The 24,006-nt window shown below is 37.4% G+C and overlaps 1 protein-coding gene across 3 annotated transcripts in view; it reads left to right on the top strand.

The window, feature by feature from the left end:
* Positions 1-24,006, top strand: part of DIAPH2 (diaphanous related formin 2) — a 238,918-nt gene that overhangs the window by 68,632 nt on the left and 146,280 nt on the right. For all 3 annotated transcript variants that reach the window (XM_068151840.1, XM_068151839.1, XM_068151838.1), the window contains 4 exons: positions 10,489-10,590; positions 12,002-12,096; positions 15,598-15,699; positions 23,582-23,821. In XM_068151840.1, coding sequence (XP_068007941.1) covers positions 10,489-10,590; positions 12,002-12,096; positions 15,598-15,699; positions 23,582-23,821 — 539 coding nt within the window. The remainder of the gene's footprint in view (positions 1-10,488; positions 10,591-12,001; positions 12,097-15,597; positions 15,700-23,581; positions 23,822-24,006) is intronic.

Below are 24,006 nucleotides of genomic sequence, written 5' to 3'. Positions count from 1 at the left end.
ATGGTTCTTGCATTTGAGACATTTAGATCATTTGCACTGAAGTGCTGTCTTCATGCATGTTTTTAGCTAAATTTTGCTTGTGTTGCTAGCATACAGGTAAGCAGATCATAGGTTGTATCTGCTAAATTTGGAATATAGTGGGGATTGTGTATGAATTTATGCTTAAAATGTGCTGAGGTGAATAGTGAAACCTGACCATATTGGTGAAGGTGAGACACTATTTTTAGTCTGCTGCAGCACAAGTGGCTTAATTTAGTACTCAGGTAGGTCCCCAAAGACTAATCTTGTAGTGTGGAAGTAATTTATCTTTTACCTCCTGAAGGCAGATAATCATTGCACATGTACTCAGTGAGCATTTCTGTGTTCTCAACAAACTTAGTCTCTAAAAAAGGGTTTTCAAGGTAAATTTGTGAGAAGGTGGCAGTAACCATGTAGGGTTGTCTTCAGGCTGGTTGAAGCAAAGGTTTTGTCTTCAGCAGGTGACTGAGATCCATTACTTAGACAACAGTCTAAATATCAATTAATATATATTAAATGTGTTGCTTCATGAACTTAAAATAAACTAGGTGATACCTGCTAGCTCTCAACAGTTGACAGTTTTTTCCCAAGACAGAGGCTCCATCTTTATACCCAGTACAGTTTTCATTGTGTTTTGTCTTCAGTGAACTCATCATCTTTTATTGTTCATAGCTGGTGATATTGATCTCCACTATATTTCAAACAAATGTGCAGTTTTCAAATGTTTCAGTCCTGTTGCTTGCCAGTCGTCTTTGTTCCTTGCCTCTTTTCATTCTGTCATTGCAAGTCTCATTAATGACTAACTTAAATCTACTTCCTCTGTATTTTCTAAGACCATAGAGGGGGAGATAAAAATTGTACCTGATACACAGAAGGCAAACAGTAACACATCATTGAACGATGGCTGTTACCTAAAATGTATTATTTGATCCAGTTATTGGAGGAGTAATCCCACTGTTATGGTAGTCTTAGCATGGAATTATTTAGTGTCTCAATTGCTGTTTGTTTTTCAGAGACTTGCATTAGTATTCTGGAAGTGTTTCACGGTCACAGTATATTGAATCTCTATTGAGATGACCTTAGTTAGAATGATCATTAGAATGATTGTAATGTGGAAAGAAGCATACATCTTCCCTGTGACAATGTGTGGTGTGGCAGTTCCTGTTCCAAATGACTCACTCTTCTCTAATGTGCCTGGTTAAAATTCTAAGTAGTTCTAATGTCAAGTCTGTAATAGCCTTTTTTTCTTGTGACAGACGTGTAGCAAAAATATTTGTACCCACAGATTGATGGAATGGTTTGGGTTGGAAGGGACCTTAAAGATCCTGTAGCGCCAACCCTTCTGCCATGGGCAGGGACACCTTCCCTTAGACCAGATAGTTTGAGGCTTCATTCAGCCTAGTCTCAAACCTCATCTAACTTGTCATCCAAAGCCTCCCTGTGCAACATGTTCCGGTGTGGCACTGCCCTCACTGTAGAGAACGATTAGGTTGAAAGGTATAGTTGGTGTAGATAACTTGCTACTTAATGATACTGTCCAGAAGAGAGCAATTTGAGGCATTGATGGAAGACTTTATTTCAAAGCATCTTACAAATAGCAACTTTTAACCTTGTTTATATTTATCAACTATCAAAGCTATACTTACCAGTTAATTTCACAGGGCACTTCTTACTGGTTGTAGAAATTATATCCCAATTATTTTTTTTATATCATCCTTTTCCCTTGTCAAGTTATGCTGTGGACCTGGTGCTTATGAAAGCATCCTTTTGAGTCCTGCTGGCTTAAGAAATCAATAAACAGCAGCTAATTACTTTTTTCTTTTTTTAAAGTCTAAGTTGGTAGGAGAATAGAATTCCTTTTACGAAACAAAATTAAATTTCATAAGTACTAAGTCCATGGAAATTTCACATTGTGTATTTCACTGTGTAGGTCAAAGTGTCTAAGCCGCGTTCTACTTGAAAAGCTACAGTAGGTATAGAAGATGGTAAACAGTTTCAGGAGTTTATGATTTAGATATATGTAGTGAAACAATTTGTCATCCATGTGTGTACCTTGGTGATAGAGAAATATCCAGAAAGATTGAGGCTACTGAAGTGTGCATTTAGAAATGTGTACTTTACTTAGTGTTTAAATATTTAGTCAGGAGCTTTGTATGTCAAATACCACAGCGAAAGAGAAGAAATCAGCGTAGCTCTGCATTTTCAGTCAAGTTCTAGTCTGTTTCGTTTAACACTGTTATCTATTTAACTTGACTGTGTAATGGGATTTTTGGATCTTGGAATCTTTTTTACCTTAATTATTTCTAAAATTCCATTGGAAAATACCTTGTCTATAAGATCCCTGGGAAAGATGTGCCTTTTACAAGCATAATCAAGGAGAACAGCTGAGTAGCTGAACTATTCATTTAAAATAGTTTTGTTTGCTGGACTAGTCATGGTAATAATGGAAAATTCATGTATTAAAATATTGATAAAATATGGTATCTTTTTTTGTCATTTCACTTTCCTTTTTTTTGACTGATTGTTGCTTTTGAAGCTTGGACAGATAACAGGCTTACCAATTAGGGCAGAATCTGGGATGTAATTACATCTCTCTCACAATTTCGAGGTGATGATAACCTGATATCAGAGGAAAAAATATAACTGGGACACCGAATTAGAAACACTGTTGTAGGCAGCATTTTGTTTCTGTAGACAAACGTCTTCTCTGACCCACATAAACTTACTACCTTACTTCTAAAATGCGTTGGCTGATCTATTTCAGTCAGTAGTCAAACACCTAAAATGTAGGCGGTGAAGACACACAATGTCTTGGTGCCCAGCAAAACCCACCAAGGATAGGGGTCTCTTTGGAGTAGAACTCAGCATCTTCACGTGAAGTGTAGCAGATGTTGAAGCAGTGGCAAAGGGGAAAATGGAGTGGGTAATCCTGGGCCTTTTTTCCGTATAAATATTTATGGAAGGGATGTGAGAGAAGAGTTCATGGAAAAGGCTGCTAGCTTTTGTTGTACAACTCAGCTAAGTAGGCCCATGGAGGATATTTTCAGTTGAATCATTGTCTGCTGTTCCTTGATTTCTGATGTTCAGAAGTAATGCTGGTATGTATTTCTGTGACTATGCAATGAATTGTTGATACTTGCTTACTGTCTTTCAGCCAAAGCTGCATCTTTTGTACTGGTGTTTAGCAGGGTAAATAGAAGGGCTTAAAATCAATTGTTTGGTGGTGATTTTTTTTTTTTAAATAAACTATTGTGGCCCTGTGATGGTTTCAAGCTGTTGATAGAAAGCTGAAAGTAACAGCAGTATGGAGTAACAAAGTACCCTTTAGCTGTAGAAATGTACTGCACAAGTTCCTGATGCAGATTTTCAAAGAGCACTAGTTTACATCTATATGAGGGCCTTTTTTTTTTTCCCATAGAAAAAGAAATATTTCTTGTGGTCATGAGATCCAAGGAGTCAAAATAACAATTGATTGTATTATGTGGACAAATAATGGGACAACAGATGCTGTGCTATTTTTTGACAAAACTAATTTGTAAAACTGAGTTACAATTTTGTTGTGTTTTTTCTTTTCTTCCATAGAGCATAATCTGTTGGGTTGATGTCACTTCCTTCAGCTTGATTACATTAATTAGGCAAAAAATATACAAAATTACAAGAGGTTCCATGTGTTTGGGCTTTTTTTTTTCCCCCTGTCAGTTTGATATTTTTTTTAACTAAGAGCTCAAGCTGAGTTTCACTTTCAGATCAGTATCTCTTTTCTTTGTCTTTTTTTTTTGTTCTTGTTTAATGTGCTGTACCAGGTATTTAGCTCTTCTGATTGCACAAAGGACAGAGTGACAGCATTGATAACAGAGTGGTTTTAGGTGAACTGAAAAATGCCAGGTGGTATTTGGAATAAACATGGCATCACACAGCTGCTGATTCAGTTGACCAGAGGCATCTCTTACTGCTCTTGAATTTATCTCTAGATACTTGGTGAAAACACTTGCTATTTGTCAAAGTTAAAGACCAAATAACAGTGTGGAGGCTATAAATGAATTTGGATACCAAGCCGCTTCAATCTCAGTTCATGCAGTTCACAAATTGCATGATATATGTGTCCAGGAGAGAGGTTGTGGCTTCAGCTGTGTGAATCATGGCATGTCCCAGAGTTTCTCCTCTGGCATCCATTGAACATTCTCTGGTTTCAGTGGTTTTAGGATTGGATAGGGACTATGTTCTCTTTGGTCACTGATCCATTTGGCTTGCACTGTTGTTTTCTGACTTGTTGCCCTTTCCAGAACTCCCATTGTTCGGGATGCTTCTGGACACATTTGTGGCTCTTGACAATCAACAACTAATTTGCATAGCTGGCTGCTGGATTGAATGAACTTGCCAGAGTTCATTCTGCTGCCTGGAACAAGAAGTTGGTTGTATTTCATGTACTTTACTGAAACAAGTGGTTGGTACAAGTTCATGGGCTTATGCTGACTAGGGCTGTCTCATCTGAACTGCTGCAATGTTACATTTGAGTGTGGAAATTATGTGGTTAGACAAATGGAAAGACTGAATTTATTGGTCAGGGAAGAGAATAAGTGCAAATTTGAGACTACATTATGTTTGGCTTGCCTTCCTTAAAGTGACACAAACATAAAACTACCCATAGCTTCCCCATATCATTAATTTAGTCAGGCTCCAGGAGGTTTTATTAGGTTGTAAGAGAACTTACTCAATTTTGGGGCTACAAAATATCTTCTGATCTTTCTATGACATGCTCAGTTCACTTTGTTTTTCTGTGAAGTTAGAGTGCATGGGAGTTGTTCTGAATGAACTCGGTGCAATTAATAGTTTCAGCTCTTCAAGCACCCTTCTGCATATGTAGTTTAAGTTCCTTGCAACTGCATGCACACCTAGTTGTTTTTTTTTTCTTCTGTATTCCTATACTGACTATAGGTCTTCTTTCAGGCAAAGGGAATAATAAAGTAGTTAATTTCTTTTATGCATTTACTTTTGCTGCCGAATTGCAAAGTCACTTGCCAGATGAAAATAAGATGGAATTACTCACTTATTTCCCATGACAATATAATGTTTGTTCACTGTGGGTACAGACTTGATAGAAATTGGAAATTAAGGCTCAGGTTCAGGTAGGCTAAAGTTCACTTAAATTTCAGGTTTTTTCCACACTGTAATTCAGTGTACTTATTTTTATCACCCCTTAATTTTCATCCTCATCATATTCATGACTGGCAGTTTTTATTGTCAATTCTTTATGTTTTTTAAGAATTATTCACTGCTTATTTTGAAAAGGAAAGGGGTTTAATATGAGCTGCACAGTTAAGCTCAGACTAAAATGCTTTAACAGCTCCAATACCATTAAATAAAATTCCATGTGTTTTTAGACATTTGTCATGATGCCTTCTATTGCCATTCAGCAGTTAAATTAATGAACAGGTGTAGAAGAGTAATTTTCAAAACCCATTCTGGCTTCCTTTTTTTTTTTGCTACAGAAGTACAAAAGTACTGATTCAACTGATGGTTGATTATTTTTTTTCTTAATTGCATCTCTGAAGAATATCCATGTGGTTGTGTATGTCCTTTGCCATGATCATCATTAGTCTTGTTTAATGTGTTTTAAACTTATATAATGTTTTGTTTAGTGTTGTCATTTTTCTTTAGACCCTAAATGGGTTTCAAGCAGTGCACTTTCTGTGGGATTAAATTAGTTCCCAGCTGAAGGTATTACTGAAGGTACACATGAGCTGCACATGCGTTGCATAATGGAAGATGATCAGAAAACAATCCCTTGCAGCAGGTTGCATCAGATTTTTTCCTCTAACACTGATAAACAAATATGTTGTTACTAACAAAATAGAACTCTAAATTAAAAAAAATAAGTAGGTTATGTAATGGTGGTGTTCAGAGCTGTATTTGAAAAGGCATCTGTGCATGACAAAACTATCTTGCCCCCTTTTGCTTTATCATAGTGGCTCTCTTCCCCTTTCCTTCTTCTCTCTGCTTGAGGTAAACAGGACAGAAAAGTAAACCCAGCTGAAACGTTCTGTAGATGTAAGTGATGTGAGATAATAATGCAGTAGTAGGTATTTTGTCACTTCAGTCACTGTTAATTGTGTTGCTGCTTTTTCCCAGCTGAATTGGGAAATGTTTAAAAAAAAAGACTGAACCTGTCTCCATTTCTTTAAAAATAAATAAATTGTGTCTGTTTGTGTGAGCATATATATATACACATACACACACTCGTGTGTGTCTGTATTCCTGATAAGTCCAAATGTTCATCTACATAATTTAACGTGTAAAAGGATTAACTTTTAAGCAGGAAAACAAAGGTGTAGGACAGGGGATTTTAAAATGCTTTGCATCAATACAGCAGAAGTGCATTAGCACAGGCACAGTGATCTGAAATCCAGGATGTTAATCTGATAGCCCCTTTTGAATCAAGGGAGGTTCTTCTCCCCCTCTGCTCTGCCCTGATGAGACCACATCTGGACTACTGTGTCCAGTTCAGGGCTGCCCAGTTTAAGAGAGAATGGGAAATACTAGAGAGTTAGATAGGAGGGCTATCAGGGTGACTAAGGGGCTGGAACATGTGCTTTATGAGGAAAGATTGGGAGACCTTGGGCTGTTTAGCCTGGAGAAGAGATTGAGGGGGGATCTTCTCTGTGTTTGTGTCTGAAGGGTGGATGTCAATTGGCCAGTCTCTGTTCTGTCATGCCCTGTGATAGGACAAGGAACAATGGGTCCAAACTGGAATGTAACATAGGAGGTTCCAGCTCAACATCAGAAAAAACTTGTTTACCGTGAGGGTGATGGAGCACTGGACTAGGCTGCTCAGAGAAGTTGTGGAGTCTGCTGCTCAGAGAAGTTGTGGAGTCTGCTTCTCTGCAGACTTTCAAAAGCTGTCTGGGTGCATTACTGTGTGTCCTGCCCTAGGCAATCCTGCTTTGGCAGGGGAATTGGACTAGGTGATCTCCAGAGGTCCCTTTTCAGTCCTACCATTGTTTGGGCTTTTCTCTGCTAGTACATATGCTTCCTTCATACAATGAGAGAGTGCTTGGACTTCTACACTCTGTTACTGAGAACTTGTGAAGAAGCTGTTTGTCATTTTTTGAAAGAGTGACTTGCTAAGAGTAACTGGTTGGGTTTAACCACTTACTGGGGATTCTGCCATCATTCTGGGGTTGTTAATGCAGTGGCAGACTGACATATAAGCTTGATCAGTGAGTATATTCTGGGAAGTGAATTAGGCGAGCCATGAATTTTGAAGGCTGAATTTAGATCAAGCCTTACTTAAAGTGGAAAAAAGCTTGTCATGTGTTCTGAGAGGCAAACTTAAGCGGAGTTATTGTGGCCTGAGCATAAAGAAATTCCCCCTATGCTCCACATTGTTTATTGTTTTATTTTTATTGTTTTCCTCCATAAAATATGACCTTTTTTTGTCATGGAAACCGTGTATGACTGTCACTATCTCCAGGCACTCTCTAAGAATTGTGGGTTTGAAAAAAAGCTGATATTGAATGAAGATGTAAGCTAGTGCCAGTATCAAAGTGCTTCTGTGCTAAACTCCAAGGTCTGCATGAAGTAATACAGATGCTTTAGTTTCCAGATGGATTTTTTTTCATCTTGCTTTTTTTGAGCTATCTATAATGACCACTACAAAATCAGTTTTTTCTCTTCTGTTGGTTCTGTGGCTTCAAACAAAAAATTCTCATCTTTAAACAGGCAGTTGTGAAGGCAGTACTAGCAAAGGGTTGGGAGGTTGGTCAGCAATAATATATTGATTCTGAAATGTATCAAGTAGCTTTCTGGGTTTTTTTCAGTATTCCATAAAGCATGGTCCTGTCATAGTTGTGTCGCTGTTAGAATGAACTCTGTGATCTGAAGGAGACAGCCGCTAACAGAAGGGGGGAAAAGCTTTTGATAGCTCTCTGATGCTTAATGTCATCTCAAGCACAGGTCAGACTGTGCTGGAGAAATTCCAGTAATTTTTTTGCTTATGAGTTTTAGATTGGTAAGATTGGTGTTCACACCATGTTGTGACTTTGATGCAGTCACTTAGACATCTGGCTCTACTATTTCTCCGTGTTTTTTGTGAACTGGTATAAAGCTAACTTGAAGTCTTTAACATCTCATGCTTGAAAAGATAAGAGCCTTTACCAAGAGTATCTCAGGTTGTTTCCAGATGGAAAAGCTTTAATCTTAACCCACCCATTAAATATTCACAAAAGTGACCTTTTATAAGTTGTGATGTTGCAGGCCTTCATGCTTAAGCAGATAGGAATAGCCATGTGTTGTAACAAACCTTTTGAGTGTTTGGTCTTTTGCACTCTAAATATTTTTACTAGTTTCACAGCCACTAGAGGAGTGCAACCTGGAGACAGGTGAGGAGGGATAATAGTGAAAATTGGCTGTTTGCCCATTCTGTGGGCGTCTCTGTCTGTAAAACATTGTGTTCTTAAAAACAACCTCCAACACCACTTTTTGGATACTGTAGTAACAGAGTAACTCAATACATGTTTTGGGTTGGGCTCATGTAGCACCTTTGTCCTTGAATTCTTGCTTGCACTTATTCAGTCAATGGAGAATTACCCTATAGGAAAAAAAAAAGTCAGTATTTTTGTTACCTCTGCAGTTTGGCACACACAGGACTGAAATGATTACAGACAAGTGTGTATTACGTTAGCTGGTTACAGAACAGGTTTGTCTCTAGTGTGTTCAGAGCTGTTAGGACTGTGAGGGTGTGTACTGTTCAACACTTTAATAAAGACCCAATCATATGTGGAAATCTGGAGGGTTTAATTCTTGTAGAGGTGAAGGATGGGATAGGTCACTCATCTCTTGAATCACTTCACACACCTGTCTCAACAGGCTTTTCAATAGCTTCTGTTCATATAACAAAGCTCATAATGCTTATTGCCTTCTCATGGGACAGCTAATTGTTGACTCTTGGGTGTTTTTTGTTTTTGTTGAGCACCTGGTTTTATTTCCTTGTTTAACTGAGCACAATTAGTGAGAAGGGTGTGATGATTTCATAGAGTGCCACTTCACGATTTTAAATGGTAGTTCATTACAGTTAGAGGGTCAGTGCTGGTGGGAATTTTAAGTATTATTTGTGTATTATCAAGTCATCATGTAGCTCTGTCCTTACACAGACACAAAGCAAGCTGGTCGTAGGTAGTTAAGCTTGCAGAATAATGGCAGGGCAAGGTGAGAGTAAGCATTGCATTGCTGAATTGTCTTTTCTGTTTAGATTTGTCTGCTCTTAGACTCTTTAAAATAGTTGGGGCTGAGGGAACTATCTTGTACTGGCTTAGTTAATGGTGGTGTGAGAGTGCCCAAGGTAAATTCAAGTGCTACATAAACTCAATAGAATTGTTTTATGCCAGATGATTTCCTAGTGGTAGTAAGGAGAAAAATAACTTTTCTTTCTTCTGTTCCCTCGCTCCTTCCTTTTTCCCAGAGGCTGAAACTGAGGTTGAGGTGTTATTCTTCACACTAAAAATTGACAGATTTTCTTAGGAGATGGTTGAAACCCATGCTGATGAAATTAGTACAGCAAACTAAAAACAAACCAACCAAAAAATTGCTCAAAGAAGAAAAGGATATTTAGTATGCATAAAACTTTCAAGTTTTTCAGTTACTTTTTGAATGATCTAATGTTTAAGTCTGATTAATGTCAAGCATGTTAAGTTTCTGTTCCTTCAGTGGCAAATATGTTCTGTGATATTTAAAAGGAAATTATTTCTTGCTATGGGTTTACTTTATTAATATTAAAGAAAATTATGTGAAAATTAAGCATGTTAAATTATGCAAATAAATCAACATCTCTTTAAAATATTTCCTTTACCATGTTACATTCTGTATAATTTTAAGACCTAAATAAAAGGCTAGTGATTCTTCCAAAATAAAAAACAGAGAATTAAAAATATATAGTATTTTGTTAGTATGATGTCACTGCTAGAGTGGAAACTTAACATAGTTTTTTTACTAATTACTTACTGTCACACTGAGAAGTCTCAAATTTGTTTACCTTATTTGTTTTAGATGAAGAACTTGAAATAGTATTTCAGTTATCAATATTTCAACAGAGGGCACTCATGTGCTTTGAGGCAGCATCAAGTCACTGTATTTTTCAGAGTGCTCAGAACGAACTACAGCTGAAAATAACATTTTGTTGGTTAAAACAGGAAAAAAATATGATTTGATAGTGCTTGGGAAAATTGGTCATTGTCATACGAACATTTTCCTTCCATTTTTTCTCCTAAATTTGTAAAATTAATTTGATTCTCTGCATATTTTACGGTACGTTGTGGGAGTCCTTAAATTTTGCCTTGAATTTGCCTTGATACTTTTTGATACATTATTATGATTTTCTAGCAGCGTTGTGATTAGTCTGTGGAGATTGAAAAGTGGTCATAATAAACCTGAATTTGATAAATCCTTTTTTTTTTTATTTTTTATTCTTTTCTCCAGCTAAAAAGCCAGTAGAAGAATCTGAAGAAAAGAAAGCAGTTCAGTCAAAGAAAAAGATTAAAGAATTAAGAGTGCTGGATGGAAAAAGCGCACAGAATTTATGTAAGTGATGTGAAATGCATTAGGTGAATATCTGATGAGCCTGTACACACATGACTCTTTTGAAATGTACTCTTATTGTCTTTGCACCTGCACTATTCTTTTTCCAGAACCTGCCTGTGACATGAGTCATAAGTTCACAAATGTTTTACATGTGATGTGAATTTACTATGCAACTTGGGAAAACTAGTATGGACAGAGATTGTAGACTTCCATTTTAATGGACTGTAATTTTTTGTTAGAAAAAGAGGATTTTTTTTTTTCCCATTAATTGCTTTAGATTAAGTATTGTTAAATGATAGTCACTGATTCAGGGGAAGCAGTGTTGCTTGGTTTTGTGGGTTGGGCTTGAGGGGCCGTTCCTAATGGCTCTTTGCGCTAAGAGCAGTGGAGAAACAGAAATTGATGAGGGTAGACTTCTAAAGAGAACAATGTTATGAAGTAGGCTGAGTTAGGTGCAAATATTACTACTATAAGTTGGTAAGGAAACATGCAGCTTCTTTCTTTAAGGAAAGAAATCAATCATTAAGAGTAGTAGATAATTTCATTTGAATTAAGAATACCATAAAATGTCACTAGTTCGACTATGCTAGTGGCAAATGAAGTGTGTAAAATCAAACTTGGACTTTGTTTATTGCCACGTCCTTGAGTACATTTTCTCAAGCAGAAAATGAGCTATGACCAAAGTCATAGAAAACTTCCAAGTTGTGAAGCTACAGGAAAATCAGCCATAGATATAAGGCTGAATATGCAGCACTTCATTGAAATGGCATGGTAATCCCCTTGGATCAGGATTGCTTCGTAGTTTGAGTGGGGCTTTGGTGAGTTGTTACAACATCCTGAGGTCAGATTGCTTGGAGAACTCCCATTGTTGAATGGTATGCGCCATACATTTTCTCTTGTAAAAGTTTGCCCTAACAAGTGGTTGAGTTAGGGTATTGGATTTTGTCTTTGCCTAGCTCTCTGTTATCCCTTTGATATGAAATTTTTCTACAATGCCATGTAAATATCATTCAGCCAGTTGTAAATGCAATGCAGCTATTTATATATGGTTATGAAAGCTAAAATAATAGATAAAGGCTCCTAGTGGCTGAATAAGTCTGAAGTACTACAGACCTTGTCGTTGGCAAAAGCAGGGCTTTATTGCTAAAGATAATTAACCCTGCTAGAGAGCCACTGTAGTTGATTTAAACAGTCAGAAGTGTTGTCATAGTTTTAATTTCTTAGAAATGAAATTCCTTACATGTCAAACTGCAATAGTATGCCTTGGCTAGTTTTTGTTTTACATAGAAAACTTCATAATTTGGGCCATAATTGGACTGAGAAGTGGTTTTTCAGTCTCTAGGAATTAAGTTTTCCTTCTCATATAGATCTTTATGACCTTTTTTGACTCATATTTATTACTGAATTTCAGCAATATTTTTGGGTTCTTTCCGTTTGCCTTACGAAGAAATAAAAAATATCATTTTGGAGGTCGATGAAGAGAAGCTCAGTGAATCCTTAATTCAGGTATGTGAAAATATCACTGGTTTTGTTCAGTGCTTGTTTTCCACATAAAAATGCTGTAAAAGTATATGAATTCAAGAGTAAGAATAGTGCACAGTTTCCTGGATAGCAGCTACAAGTGGATCAGTTTTGTTTGTTGTTCTATTTCACTTATGCTTTTGAATGTGGTCACATGTGGGATTAAAACTGCCTTTAAAAGACACTGTTAACAAAAGCACTTTTGAATGTCTCACTTGATGAAGTTTCCTTTTCAAAAAGAAATCTCTGATATTCCTTATTCCTGTTTCAAGGACAAGCACTTAACAGCTGTAGCTCTGTGGGCACTGTTCAGTAATAGCAAAAATATTGGTGTGCTATCAATATTGTTTTGGTTACAAGTCAGAACACCATCGTATGAGCTGCTATGAAGAAAATCAACTTCATTCCGTCCACAGGCAGTATCCTATAAAAAAGTCAAATGTGATTGCAAGGTGTATTGGGTCAAGTATTTCCAGTAGAGAGGGTAATTTTAATGCTTTTGAATAATGCACTTCTCAGACCTTATCTGAAATACTCAGTACATTTCTCAAAAATGAATTTAAAATGGGGAAGCTGAACTTAAAAACTACTTAAAGTTGATTGAGGGATGGAGAAACAGACTACAGAAGGAAGCTAGAAAAGATTGGCTTGATTAGCTTAGCAATATAAATAGCTGAGAGGGCATATGACTACATAACTATATGGGGAGAAGAGTGATGTGCATAAACACTGGGGAGAAAAATGAAATTGCATAAGTAAAAGCCACTGTTAATACCAGAATAAATGTATATGAATTCATCATGAATGCAACTATCTAGAAACTCAGCTGCCTATACTATTGAAAAAAAACTGAGGCTTTGGAAATTGGTCCATTTCCAGAGGGAATGGTGTGGCAGAGTTGCTTTTAATAAATAGCAGGGAGATTTAGCTGATAACCCAGCAGAGATTCCTTCTGTATTGCTAAAGATATTCTTACAAATGTAATGGGGTAAATGGGCTGTATCATCTATTTCATGTTCAGTCTGCTCTGGTCTATTTTTATTCTAATCTTCTGACTGAGTTATTAACTAATTTACAAAGCAGACCTTGCCTTCTTTCATGCTTAGCAAAACGTGTGCTTTGTAAAAATGCACATGTAGAGCAAAGGTTCTGAATATCAAAGTGGTGAAAGCTAAATGGGTGTTGCATAACTGAGCCTATAGAAAAGTGCTTTTTCAGTTATGCCTCTCAAGTCCTTGATTCTTGCTAATTTTCTAACTTAAATTGCAATCTTGGCTAAAGTTAGTTGGATTAATCAGTTTGAGTGCATGGTAGACTTTGAGTACATGGTAGACAGTATACTGCTGTAACCTTCCTTGAGGAAAGCACTTGTGAAAAAACACATTCTTAATTCCTAGTGTGTCTTTCAGAGACTGTTTTTCTAAGCCTACAGATGTCAAACACCACATTTAGCAGAATTTGGAGCATTATGACAGTGAGTTGTGAGTGACAGTTTCAGTCTTAAAGTCAGCCTTAGATTTCTAGTTCTTAGGCTTATGTAAACCATTTCTATTTACCCCATTTTTGCCTCAAGACATGGCATCATGAGTTCATTATGAAATTCTGTTTCCTGAAGTACTGACAGGGATTTGAGTATGTGATTACTGAATGCTTTAGCTTCATTGTCAGTGATTCAATACAATTAATGAAAGGAAGCATATGTAAATACGGGCTGCAGTGCCAGTAGAGACCAACTCTCCTTCTTAGAAGCTGGGGGTAAAATGAATTGATCTGTTAGCTTTAGATCTTAAAGGGATGTGGATGAGGAAAAAGAAATGATCAATCCTGCTAATAGGTTTTGGTTACTTAGCTAAAAAAAAAATAATAAATAAATAAAAAGAAAAAAGGCAAGTTTTAGTAGTAAATATCTGTATTTCTGCATTGGTGTTATAATGTGTAAATGAATTGTGCATTTCTGACAAATAGTATAAAATTTCAATGACAGTGTTTGGTAAATAGTCTGCCTAACGCAGATAGATTTCCCCCCCAATTATTTAGTTAATGTCTTTGTTGTTTACCAGCAGTCAATCAAATGAGCAAGAAGGTTTTAGAGATCCTTTTTTTTAAATAGAATATTTTGGGATGTGGGTTTGTGTTAATAGGAAAGTAAGTGTGCTTGGGATTAAACATGAGGCTGTAGCTTAATGTTATATTACTGAGGTGAACCTGATGCTTTTCGCTGCAAGTATATTGAGCTCAGCTTACTGATACATTCAGCAGCTTCTTGGTGTAAGTGTAAAAACCTTTCAGGGATGGTTTGTATGAAACCACTTATCTTTTCTCCCCTTGCTAAGTGAGATGGATGAATGTTTGATTCTTTTAGCTCGGAGAATTAAGTTACCTATCAGTTGCAAATTTGACAAATTAGACTGATGCCTTTTTGAAAGTTGTATCTTAATGCCTACTTCATTAAGCTTGGCAGAGTGATCAGTAATCAAATTCTCCTAATGAATAATATTGCAAGAGAGATGGCAAGATTGGTGTGTTCTAAAAATAAGACATCTGCACCTCTAACAGTGAAGCTTTTCTCCCGTTAAGATTTCTCTTGCTTGGAAAAATATGCTGCTGTAGGCCTGGTAGTTTTTTTGGATTTTGAAAGGCACAGAACCTTTTGTCATATCAGAGTCTTTGTGACATAAACCTAAACAGTCATCATCAGTTCTCTGCTAGTGTCAGTGTGCACATCCTTCTATTTTACTCTGCTATCTTGATGGAGCACATGGCAGCACACCTTTTCTGATGGGAGGGGAGGAGAAGGTGTGTACTAGTAACCTAACCAAGCTGAAGGCAAATGTTCTGAAATGTTTTGCTTCTAGGGCTGCAGAAATGATAACAATTTATTTTTTTGCTGTAACACATTACCTTATCTTCACTAACATCTGTGTTGCATTTAAAATCCTATAGAACAGCAATTCCATGGATACCAGGGGATGTAAACCTCTAAATCAGTGTTTTTGCCGTCCAGAAGACTCATACAATTTTGAGGTGTTACTCTTTCTTTGTGTGAGGTGTTAAATGAAGTCTGTGCACAGCTATTTTGCATGTCCAAGCATTTGCTTTACTTTTTTGAGGAAATTTTTTTCTTGCTTTACACACACAAGGCATTTCTTGATAAATATTTAATAAGCAAGATGCAATCATAAGTGGAAAAGAGAAAGGTAGGTAGAATATAATTTTTTAGGGTTTGACAGCATTATGGAGTTTTGTCTCACTTTTTAATACTGAGAAGGCATTCTTCAAATTAGAAACTGTACCAGAGGTGCTGATGCCTGTATTAAATAATTGCTGGTTTGATTTGATGTTTCTGTAGTGTGAAGGCTGCATAAATAAAATAAGCTTCCCATAATTTCCTCATGCATTTCCATGTTGTGGAATTTTAAGCAAGTTATTTTAAGATCTCAGCTGGTTTAATATAACAAATGTAATATAATGTCTTGTTTGTTGTAGAATCTAGTGAAGAATCTTCCTGAGCAGGATGAACTCAATGCCTTAGCTGAACTAAAGAATGAATATAATGATCTTGCTGAACCAGAACAGTTTGGAGTTGTGGTATGTATTACTGTAATAGTTGTGGAGTTTTATTTTGTCAGATAGATTAAACAGAAATAAATGTAGGTGTAAATGTTTCTGTTATTTTTTTTTTTTCTTGCAAGTCCCACAGTAAGAAAAAAATTACCTTTTCTGTTATGGGTAATAATCTGAAAATCTCTGTATGTGCATATTAGGTTTTTTTCTGGAAGGACTGAAAGTACGCACTTAAGAGCAGCAGGTACTTGTGTGCCAAACCAAGTAGTTTGTGTGACCATCTTGTCTTGTATGCAAGTCTTAAGCTTATTAAACAGTTCTGGAGAACAGTTAAGGTTTAATTAGGTAACTTTCCAAGAATTCAGAGAAGAGTCATTAACTCAAAGGGATTGACAGTTTGATAAATATGTTCTGCCGTATCAAAAAGTGTAGACAGCTGAATGAATTAATATACCCATAATGTTCTGTTTTTCTCTTCAATTTTATAAAAGACAGTGCTTGTGTATTATAGTATCATAGTATCATTCAGGGTTGGAAGGGACCACAAGGATCATCTAGTTCCAACCCCCCTGCCATGGGCAGGGACACCCCACACTAGATCAGGCTGGCCAGAACCTCATCCAGCCTGCTCTTAAACACCTCCAGGGACGGGGCCTCAACCACCTCCCTGGACAACCCATTCCAGGGTCTCACCATCCTCATGGTGAAGAACCTCCTCCTCACATCTAGCCTGAATCTCCCCACTTCCAGCTTCATTCCATTCCCTCTAGTCCTATCACTACCTGAGATCCTGAGAAGTCCTTCCCCAGCCTTCCTGTAGGCCCCCTTCAGATATGAGTATACATATTTACACATATGTCTGTGTCTATTTATGTATATGCATGTATTTATATATGTATGCATATATATATAAAAAAAGTACATGTGCAAATACATAGAAACTTGCAAAAGTACACTCTTAAGAGCTGTGGATTGATTTTTAGAACTGCAATTTGAGATCTTATTTTATTGCTTTTTACTGCACATATCTATTCACAAAGTAGAGATACCAAGTATTGCAATAGCTAAAACCTGTCTCTAAATGAAATGGCCAAATTTGCATTACCCCAATGCATGACAGTAGTTGAATGTATGACACCAGGTGTGGTAGGACTTGGAACAATTTTCATGCTTCTTGTCTTCTGAAGACCTTCAAGTCCTTAAGCAAATTGGTTCCTCTTCTCAGTTAATTTTTTCAGTCTGAAAGATTATAATGATGGTGATAATTTCAAATCATGTTTCAGAAAACTATTTCTAACTCCACACGATCTAGGTTTGCTCTTGCTGGCTTTTTACTGTTACGTACATTTAAAAGTATTGAAACAGAGATAGAAATCTCTTCCAAGGAAAGAGTGAATCTGTCTTTCTACCAAAAAGCTATGATTTGAGCATGATTTGGCTTCAGAAGTGGCTTTTGAGTGTTGTGGTTTTTATGTGTGTATGCTTTGGTGGTGTTTTTGTTCATTTTTTTGAGCTTGGTGTTTTGTGGTGGGTGGGTTGGTTTGTTTTGGGGGTGTGTGGTGTGCTTGTATGTGTGTTGAAGATGGTAGTGGACTATAATTTGAGCTAATTATTTTTTGTTGTTGTTTTTGGGTTTTTTTTGTTAAATAAGTGGTAACAATTTCCCGGACTGTTTAGTTCCAAAACAAAGATGAGAGATTTTCATATAAGTCTAACGCATTGTTTGGCCTTATTGTCAAGTCTGCAGTAGTAAAAGAGAAGTGGAAAAGACCTTGTTACTGTACTATATCTACAGCATCTTTATTGGCTGTCTCTCCTACCTGGGGATAGTGCATTTTTCTGACTTATGATTGCTACTGGATTCAAACGAATTGGTCCTTGTTTTTCTTTTCCACTCAATTGTATTGAAAAAGTCATAAAAGTATCCTCATTTTCTGACAGTACTAATATAGTCATGATCTCCTTTTCATTAATTCTTTCGTTTGAGGAATGGCCAACTACAGGGAGTCAAGAAATAATTTAAAGGCATTTAATGGAACACTAATTAGAAAAAACCTGCTCCATCAAACATTTCCAAACGGTGGTTTGCCTTAGACAGGGAAACTTGTTTACTTAATCAACGTTACCATCTGGTTTAATAAAAAATGTTACATTTCCTTATGGGTAATAATTCTGTCGTCTTTTTTTTTTTTAGCCCTCTGGCTTTAGTGCTCATAAAATCATAGAATCAATAAGGTTGGAAAAGACCTCAAAGATCATCAAGTCCAACCTGTCACCCAGATACTACTGAAATGTTTGGTTTATTTCCAAGTTTTGATTTAATTGAACTGCCCACTAATGTGGAAGAAATGCAACTGAACCTGATCTCCTTCTATGATCAGGTGACCTGCCTGGTGGATGTGGGAGGCCTGTGAATGTGGTCTACCTGGACCTCAGCAAGGCCTTTGACACCGTCCCCCGTAGCAAACTCCTGGCCAAGCTGTCAGCCCATGGCTTGGACGGGAGCACACTGCGATGGGTTAGGAACTGGCTGGATGGCCGAGCCCAGAGAGTGGTGGTGAATGGTGCCTCATCCAGTTGGCGGCCAGTCACTAGTGGTGTGCCCCAAGGATCAGTGCTGGGCCCTGTGCTCTTGAACATCTTTATTGATGATCTGGATGAGGGCATTGAGTCCATCATCAGTAAATTTGCTGACGACACCAAGCTGGGGGCAGGAGTTGATCTGCTGGAGGGTAGAGAGGCTCTGCAGAGAGACCTCGACAGGTTGGACAGATGGGCAGAATCCAACGGCATGAGATTTAACACATCCAAGTGCCGGGTTCTGCACATTGGCCACAACAACCCCAGGCAGTGCTACAGGCTGGGGTCAGAGTGGCTGGAGAGCAGCCAGGCAGAGAGGGCCCTGGGGGTACTGGTCGATGGCAGGCTGAACATGAGCCTGCAGTGTGCCCAGGCAGCCAAGAGGGCCGATGGCTTCCTGGCCTGCATCAAGAACCTGGTTTATTCTCTTCTCTTCTCTTCTATTTACCTGACCAGAATCCTTATTTACTATGTCAGTTTCAGAGTTCTGCATTAACAATAGTCTTAACCTTGATGTTAAGAAGAATATGTTTAGGAATATAAGAAGACAGAGTGTTTTAAGAGAATGTGTACTCTTATTTGCATGTAAACTTGGAATGTTCATTATAAGGTGGTTTTAATTGGATAATTATAAGGTGATTTTAATTGGATAATCACTGTGCCCGTCAAATTCAGTAAAGGTTGGGGTAAGTTGTTTAAAATTTATGTAGAAAATCTGTACTTAGCAAATTACTTCTTAGAAGAGACAGATCATCTTAATTTTTATTTACATCCCAGTTGCATATTAGAATTGAATTTTCAGTTAGATGAAATGTTAAAATCAATTAGATATTCAGATAAGTTGTTGCAACTGTTTTTGAAGTTATACCCTGAGATCAAAACTGGCAAGACAACTTCATATACTGAAAGGTGGTTGTTCAAGTAGAGCAATGAAAATGGATTAACTGAGTCAGTTGTATAAACATTAAATAGGCTTGGCAGAATAATCTCTGATTTTGAGATGTGAAACTTGTTAATTTTTTTTATGGTATAGCAACAGCTGCAACTTCAGTTAGGATGCTGGCTTTCAATTTCAGTTCCAACTGAATGTTTTAAGTAATGAATTCATAAGCCTCATCTTTGCTATGAAGTGTGAGTGCAAACTATTTTCTGTCAACTCAGAGGAAGAGCTGAAAAAATCTTTCACAGTGTTAGTGTAATTTAAACTGAGAAAACTTCACCCATTCTACCACCAACTGTGAGGTTTGCAGTCAGGACCAATATTACTGCTTAAAAAAAGACCATCCCACAATTGTGATTAAAACTCTGTTAATTGTACTTTAGTGGACCAGTGAAACAAATGACTGGAACAGACCAGAGAATTCCTGTTCTGGTGTGTGCTCTGTAAAAGTGGGAAGACATTTTTGCTGGTTTCTAGTTAATGGAAACCTACCTCTAGCTGTTACAAACTGAGCTATTGGTAGTTCCATTGTTAATGCAAGAGGCAAAGTTTCACTTAGTAGTTGTAGAGACTTACAGATTCTGTGACTCTTTGATGCTGTATAACCAGCATTAAGTATCCAAAACAGTTTTGCTGGGAGGTAGACTAAGTGCGAGTTGTACAGGTTTATTGCACCCACTTTGGTTTAGTGATTTTTGTTTATTTACTCAGTGTTTTGCCTTACTGTAATTTCTAGAGCTGATAAGGAATTAAACTTTCTAGAGCATTGCTAGGAGGAAAAAAAAATTACTTCAATATTTTATAGGTAAGAGACTGAAAAAGTTTTCTTAGTAAGTTGACATTTTTATGACAGGAATGTTAGCTTTCTTTCCTTAGGAAGTGTGGCAAGTTTAATTGTGCTTTTTGCCTCTCTCCCATAACCTTTGATCCTAGTTTTAATAAATAGCTTGAGATTTGAATGATGCTGCTTTAACTGTTCATGGTGGAGGCTAATGCTTGCTTTTGCACCTGTTTGAATGTGTTGTTTCTTATATGCCTTTGACACTAATTTTGTAGAACTAAAAAGAATTTGACCTTTTCCTAAGTGAATGTAATTGTTGCTCCTTAACTATTTCCAGAATATTTATCTAAATTTAGTATCCTTATCAGCCATTGTACATATCTATCTATCTAGGGAGGTCATTCTGCCCCTGTACACTGCACTGGTTAGGCCACACCTCGAGTACTGTGTCCAGTTCTGGGCCCCTCAGTTTAGGAAGGAGGTTGACTTGCTGGAACGAGTCCAGAGAAGGGCAACAAAGCTGGGGAGGGGCTTGGAACACAAGCCCTATGAGGAAAGACTGAGAGAGCTGGGGTTGCTCAGCCTGGAGAAGAGGAGACTCAGGGGTGACCTTATCACTCTCTACAGCTACCTGAAGGGAGGTTGTAGACAGGCGGATGATGGTCTCTTCTCCCAGGCAGCCAGCACCAGAACAAGAGGACACAGTCTCAGGCTGCGCCAGGGGAGGTTTAGGCTGGATGTTAGGAAGAAGTTCTGTACAGAAAGAGTGATTGCCCATTGGAATGGGCTGCCCAAGGAGGTGGTGGAGTCGCTGTCATTGGAGGTGTTTAGGAGGAGACTTGATGGGGTACTTGGTGCCATGGGTTAGCTGTTTTTTTGGTGGATTGGATTGGTTGACGGGTTGGACGCAATGATCTTGAAGGTCCCTTCCAACCTGGTTTGGTTTATTCTAAATAAAGGTTTATTGAGAAATATGCATATGAAAGAATAAACAGGGCAAGATGTGGAAGGAGTAAATAAAAGTGCATTGGTGGTCCTTTTCTATTGCTATATAAGGAGCATAATGTGTCTTGTTCTGAATTTTTAGCAAAGAATCCACTTCAAGCAGCTCTTATGAAATTGTCAGGAGTGTTTTTAAAAGTGTTTTTCAGATCAGCAAATGAAATTGAAACTTCCTGCTGGTTTAGTAGTCAAACTGCCTTGCAAAGCAAATTAAGTGATCAGTGTTGTGATCACTTTGTAGTCCTAAAAACAGAAACTAAGGACAAATCAGCTGAAGTCTTGTAACGGATATTTTTCCACAGATGTTTAATACACATGGTTCTGTTGTCTGATGTCTGATTTGTTGCTCTTTTTTTTCACAATCTAAAGCCTTTGACAACTTTTTGTACCATTTTGCATAAAACTCATAATTGGGGATTCTAGAAAAGTTAAATTGTGATTAATTTCCATCTACTGCAGCTCAGTGAAGGTAGATCCTTTCAAGGCAGATGTTTTCAGTATGATACTACTGAAATACTGAATGATTAGAAGAGTATTTCAAGACTTGGCGTGATGTTGGCTTATAGAAGCTTACAGAGAAATTAGTGACAATGGTGATGTGCAAAAAAGAAAAAGATTGCAAGTTATGCTGAAATGCTGCTTTTCTTCCTCCCAGTCTGATCATATCAATTGTTTGAGACCATCTGGGGTTCCTTCGTGTTTGTTTGCTTCAGTATGGATTCATCATTATTCAGGTCATCCAAGTCTGTCATATGATAGTTACTGCTTCAGTTTCTGATAGCTGTCTGGTAGATAACAGTAGTAAAATCATGCTTCCTTGAAGAGCCATGGCAAAGCTTTGAGTAGCAGGCATGAACACATAAAAATATTTCTGTTTTGATAGCAAGGTCTGTGATTTGTCACATAAAGCTTTTCTTCCAGGAGGACAGAGTACTTCAGGAACCCCACTGATAGTGAATGCAGTGAGGGAAAAATATTTCTGTGTTCTGCTAATTAAAATGAGTAGTTAGATTTAGAAGGTAATCATTCTTGCATGTACATGAAAACTTTCAAGTGGATTACAAATTCTCGGTGCATGCTTTTCTCTAAAACTTCTATATCTCTTGTGAATTACAGTCTGCTGCTAAGTAGGAGGAAGTCTTGCTGATCACTTGTGCAAAATATGAAAGACACGTACCTATTTTGATAGGCACTCTCATGAAATTGATCTTGGGTTTTTAAACTAATGAGTCACTGTTACAGATACTTTTCAGTATCTGTCATTTACTGTGTTATAATGCTGTGATTTATAACCTCCCATCAGGAATGAATGAATTTGAAGGTGATAGTGTCTTGAGCAGTAGTCTTACAAAATTTAAAAGGCTGAAAAGTAGGCAATATGTTGCCTACATAGTATGATGCCATAGGATGTGAACTGAAAGAATATGCCAGAACTATATCCCTTCATCAGTATCTCTAGGTATAAACCTTACTGGCTTGAATTTAAGCTGCAACCCCCTTATCCACCTCCCAAATCTGAGTTTTCTTGTGAATGCAGAGATAGGGGCTTTATGATGGTATGAACTTGGAAAGCTGTAGGATTAAATGTATGCCATTGCGTATCTTTAAAATACCTTTAAGTTGGTTTGGTAACTATCTGTATTGGTAGGATTCCTCTTGTTTTTAATTTTATTTTATTTTTTAACTTGCTACAAATGTAGATAATAACTAAACAAACCCCAAACGTGGTTCATGTTGTGCTAAACCCTGCAAAAATGAACATCTTGTTAGGTGTAGCATTGATGTCGTGTAAATATCACAATTAACAGCTGTCAACAGTAGAATGGCAGGAAATATTTAATGAGCAATAGTACTAATGTAACCTGGCATTATACAAATATATCACTAAGGAAGCTTGACCTGCCATGTCTCAAACTCTTGTAGATACTCCCATGTCCCTTCACCAGGTTTCCTAAGAATTGTCTCCTCCCTATTGTTCTCTGAGGCTAAGAGCAAGTTGGGAACTGTATGCATCAGCTCAGTAAGAGAGTCTGAAAATGGAAAGTACAATTGTTTAGTTTAATTACACTGAAGTGTAGGTGTTTCTATTTGTGCTGGTGTTGGCGCACACACTTGAGAGATTGTTGTACCAGTTCTGAAGAAAGAAAAACTTGGCAGCTTAGTCCTAGGAAAATGGCAAATATTAGAGTTCAAGGGGGACTTCACTGGAGGTGTGCTGAAATGTTTGCTACATCTACCTTCAAGCTGATCTTGGGTTCTTAAGTGGTAGAACTGAGTTACATTGTTGGGAGGAAGGGTTTTGGCAGTGTGTTTATTGCTGGTGAGTTTGGAATTGACAAGTGAACCGGTTTGGCAATACAAAGCATGTTCTTGTTTTCAATAAATTGCTTCTGTTAGTTTTTTCAGCCAAACTCTATGGTTCAGGCAAAAATGTGTGTGGGAATATGGCTTCCTGGAACTATAAGATAGGCAATGAAAGAATACAGAAACTGTAGGCTTGCTGGCTGCTTAATATTGTTTTTTTTTTTAGTATGAGCTGGTTGGCATAAAGAAGGTTTTCTTTGTTTTTTTAATATTCTCATTTAACATTTCTTATTTTGTAGATGAGCTCAGTGAAAATGCTACGGTCACGTCTCAATGGGATTCTTTTCAAGCTTATGTTTGAAGAGCATGTAAACAATATCAAACCTGACATTATGGCAGTTACACTGGCTTGTGAAGAGTTGAAGAAGAGTGAAAGCTTTAGTAAGCTTTTGGAGTTAGTGCTCTTACTTGGCAACTACATGAACTCTGGCTCCAGAAATGCACAGTCTCTTGGTTTTAACATCAGTTTCCTTTGCAAGGTAAGATGAAGCTGTAAAACTTGTAAGTACAGATTTGTGGGATTTGCAATACATGAGAAGGTGCCCTAAACAGGGGAAAACATTCTATCAGTGGAGTTTACTGACATCATCTCTGTTTTTGATAGCAAATACAGAGTATGCATTTCTATGCTGGTTCCCTGCTGTAGCTGTCTTTCTCTGTGCAA

This window comes from Melanerpes formicivorus, unplaced genomic scaffold (assembly GCF_026170545.1).
Source record: "Melanerpes formicivorus ecotype bairdi unplaced genomic scaffold, bMelFor1.0.p_v2 SCAF_22, whole genome shotgun sequence".
Lineage (NCBI taxonomy): Eukaryota > Metazoa > Chordata > Aves > Piciformes > Picidae > Melanerpes > Melanerpes formicivorus.
The sequence above is the reverse complement of the archived record's forward strand: the minus strand, read 5'-3'. Positions and strand labels throughout refer to the sequence as shown.